General features: G+C 42.2%; 1 protein-coding gene across 1 annotated transcript; it reads right to left on the minus strand.

The window, feature by feature from the left end:
- Positions 1 to 681: 681 nt before the first annotated feature.
- Positions 682 to 3,428, minus strand: slitrk5b (SLIT and NTRK-like family, member 5b). Its single transcript, XM_084689285.1, has one exon. The coding sequence runs from the start codon at positions 3,423 to 3,425 to the stop codon at positions 810 to 812; it is 2,616 nt and encodes an 871-aa protein (XP_084545411.1). The 5' UTR covers positions 3,426 to 3,428; the 3' UTR covers positions 682 to 809.
- Between the last annotated feature and the right edge of the window lie 225 nt (positions 3,429 to 3,653).

Here is a 3,653-nt window from a genome sequence, read left to right on the forward strand (position 1 = left end):
TAATTATAGGCAGTCCAATCACGTTTCAGTTTGAACTGGTTGTAAGTATTGTAAATATTGTCAGTGTTGTATATCTACAATGTTTTAGGAAAAAATCAGACAAAGATTGTTTTATGATTGTCTTATTTTGTAAAACTATAACTGTTTGTTTTTCACCGTATAGTGCAATAATGCCTTAAATGTTACCTAACAATGATGCATTTGCTAAATGTGTGCAGTTGTAGATGCTATGGCTTTATGCATGTTTGGTGACATACATAATTCTTTACAGATAAAAAAGTGACATCATATTGTTGACTTGTAATAGTCAATAGTGCATTTTGTGCAAACAAAAACGTGAACAGAGAAAAGATTTTCATCTTTATGCTCGTATATAAAAATAGGCAATCATTGATGATGTAAGCATACTGTACCACACTTAAAATCTCACTGAAAAACTCTATTTTGTAGATTACTCCCATGGATTTTGAATTGTTTGCTTGAATCTTCATAGAAACAGAAAAAAAAACGGAGACACCACTTGAGTAGCTCATTTCATAAAAAGGTGCAACAAGCATGAAGCTGCATATGTACATAGTTTGTAGACAGGTTGTTAATGCCTAGGTATATCATATATAACCTACAATAGTACTTCTCAAAGCAAGACAAGTTACCGATTATGTTTAATCAAGCGATTTGAGCTATGCAGAGCGTATTGAACTATCCAGACAGCACTCATTCCATCAGGTTGTGTCATCTTATCGTAAGTGAAACATTCCTGCTCAACTCCATTCGTTTTTTACCCTTTGCAGAAAAAAATGTCGAGTCACTCAAAACTGGGTGAATGTTGTACGTTTCTCAAGAACTTCGAGGTAGTCTGGATCAATATGAAGCTTGGCTTTCAGTTCCCAGTACTCACTCCTGTTTGGCTCCACATAGACAGTACTTGGTGCTGTACAATATAGTATTGTTTGTTGTATTCTCTCAGGGTGCATATATTGATGCCGAACATCAAAGTCTGAGGTATACTGATTAGATGAATGGCCTGCATGCCTGCATGGCAGAGTATTGCTGTAAGGTGACTGTTTGTCTTGGTTTAAGACTTCTCTGTAGTCATACTGATTATCGTGTAAGGGGGAAGAGGGCTTGTTGAGAGGCTCTGGAGTGCTAACACTGTAATCGGAGCTTATTGCATTGCTGCCAGCTTCTACATCGCAGTGATTCAGGAAAGCCCCATTGAGCTCATCAAAGTCTCTATATCCATCCACTGATTGGTTTTCTGCTGGGCTGTAGACAGGTTTCTTGCATGTGTGCTCCGCAGGAGGTGGGATGTACTCATACACATGCCCAGCAGATGTTCTGACTTTTGGAATGGAGTCCTTCTTGTAAAGTCCATACTCCATGTTGAGCGAGCTAATGCATGCGTTCACCGAGTTATTCTGCTCGTTTTGAGACTTTTGCCGTTTTTTTTTTAGGGTCACAAACAGTCCAGCAGCCACAAACACCGACACTATAAACAGCACAAGCAGGGCAAGAATCAGGAAAGATAATGGAACAGTGTTGAAATGCGTGTCGTAATCCAAGGATGTTTCTATGGTGATGGTGCTGCCAGGGAACGATTCTTCAGAGGGAGGGATCATAGAAGCAAGTACTTCAGAGTTATTAGGACAGAAATTAGCTGACTTAATGTAGCGCATATCCTCCCCGGCCAGCCTCTTTGGAGAGCCACAGATGACATTGTTTACAACAGTCCCAGTGCTAAGCTGCTCCAGCCACATCTTTAACTCCACAATGGCACAGGAGCAATCCCAGGGATTCTCAAACAAATCTACTTGCACCAGTGTTGTAAGCTGATCCAACACACCACTGACAGGCAGATAACGGAGGTGGTTGTTACGAAGATTTAGACGTGCCAGTGTCAACCCTTTAAATATTCCCCCAGGTAAGGTCTTTAGCATGTTGTTGTTCAGGAAGAGCAGCTGAAGGTTGGGTACATGCTGAAAGGTGTTAGACGCGATTTCCCTAATAACATTGTATTCTAAATACAAGAACTGCAGACTGTCTAACCCATACAACATCTCCGCTGTGAGACGGTCTATCAGATTACCGTTTAAGTACAGCCTTCGCAAATGTGTCAGATCCCCAAAGGCTCTGTCATGTATGTGAGCTATTCGATTGTTGCCAAGGTGAAGCAAATCTAATCCAGTCGCCTCAATGAAATCCGATCTGCGCACCACAGGGATATAATTCCCTGTAAGATACATCTTTTTGGGATTGTAAGGTTTGGGATTTAAGTCTGAGATGCGTTCTATCTTCCTTTCTTGGCAGTTGACATTAAGACCAAGGTCTGAAATTTGGAGATTGCATGTACAAGCGGAGGGACAGTCCAAAGGCACAGGAGATTTGGTCTGATAGGAGATTATCTGACCATAGTTCTGTGGTCTGTTGGATGGAATCCGAGAGGTGGGTTTGGACTTTAATTTGCCCGCCGGACGAGGACCCTTGGTCGGCCTTGACGACGAGCGTGCAATCCCAGAGAGAGTGAACGAGGCCGTAACCGAGGCTGTAACCGAGAAGGGTGTGGTTCTGTGGTGTGCATCAGTGCTCAGATGAGGCAGGGGTTGCATCTCATACTCAGCAATAGCTCTCCTGGGGCATAACTCCTGTTTGGAAACCTCATCAAGATCTCTACCATGAAGCCGGAAAGGGAACTCACACACCACATCGCCAACCAAAGCTGTGTAGGATATGCTCTCCAGCCAGGTCTTTAAAGCTATCAGCTCACAGGAACAGTTCCAAGGATTCTCCTCCAGCTGTAACTCCACCACACTGTTCATGTGTTCCAACAAGCCTGAATAAGGGAGCACTTTCAGTTGATTACCCCTCAAATCAAGGTGAGTCAAAGGGACATACTGAAAGAGGTTTGTGGGAAGAGTTGAAATTAAGTTGTCATTTAAAATCAGAACCTCCAGATGACGTAACTTGCTGAAGGCATTCTGCTCCACGTGAGTAATGTAATTATAGTCAATCTGTAGATATTCCAGACTTTCAAGGCCAATGAAAAAATCCTCCTTCAAGGCATCGATTTTGTTATTATTGAGATGCAATCTCTTTAATCCCTGAAGTCCGTTAAAAGCTCCCGATTCTACCTCAGATATGTCATTGTTGCCCAGGTGCAGTATTGTGAGTCCATTGTAATCAACAAAGTCATTGGCAGATAGCATTTTTAAAAGATTCCCTGTGAGCAATAGATGATAGGTTGGGAAGAATACTGGGCTGATCTCTGAGAGATCAACAATCCCTCTGTTTTCACAGCTCACAGTCAGTATGCCTTCTTTCTCCTCGCAGGCACACAGTCTTTGACACATGTCCCCATAATTTTCAACCATTTCCACAGTACACACAGATGTGGCAACAAATAATACGACTGTAATCCAGGTATGCATCTTTTTGCATTGGTGGCCAAACTCACTGTGATGATGCAGTCTCCTCTGTCATCTGAAGACAAAAGATACCAAAGTAAAATGACTACAATGACAATTCAGCAGTTTTTCAACAAGCTCTCCAATAGGCTATAGCCTCTGGGTCAAAGCTTTAATTGCAGTGGCCTCGGGGTAACTTTTGGCTGCAGATTTAATGTGACACAATCCAGGCATACAGCTAGAATAACGAGG

The sequence above is a fragment of the Hypomesus nipponensis genome, chromosome 23, assembly GCF_054491055.1.
Source record: "Hypomesus nipponensis isolate SF chromosome 23, ASM5449105v1, whole genome shotgun sequence".
Taxonomy (NCBI): Eukaryota; Metazoa; Chordata; class Actinopteri; order Osmeriformes; family Osmeridae; genus Hypomesus; species Hypomesus nipponensis.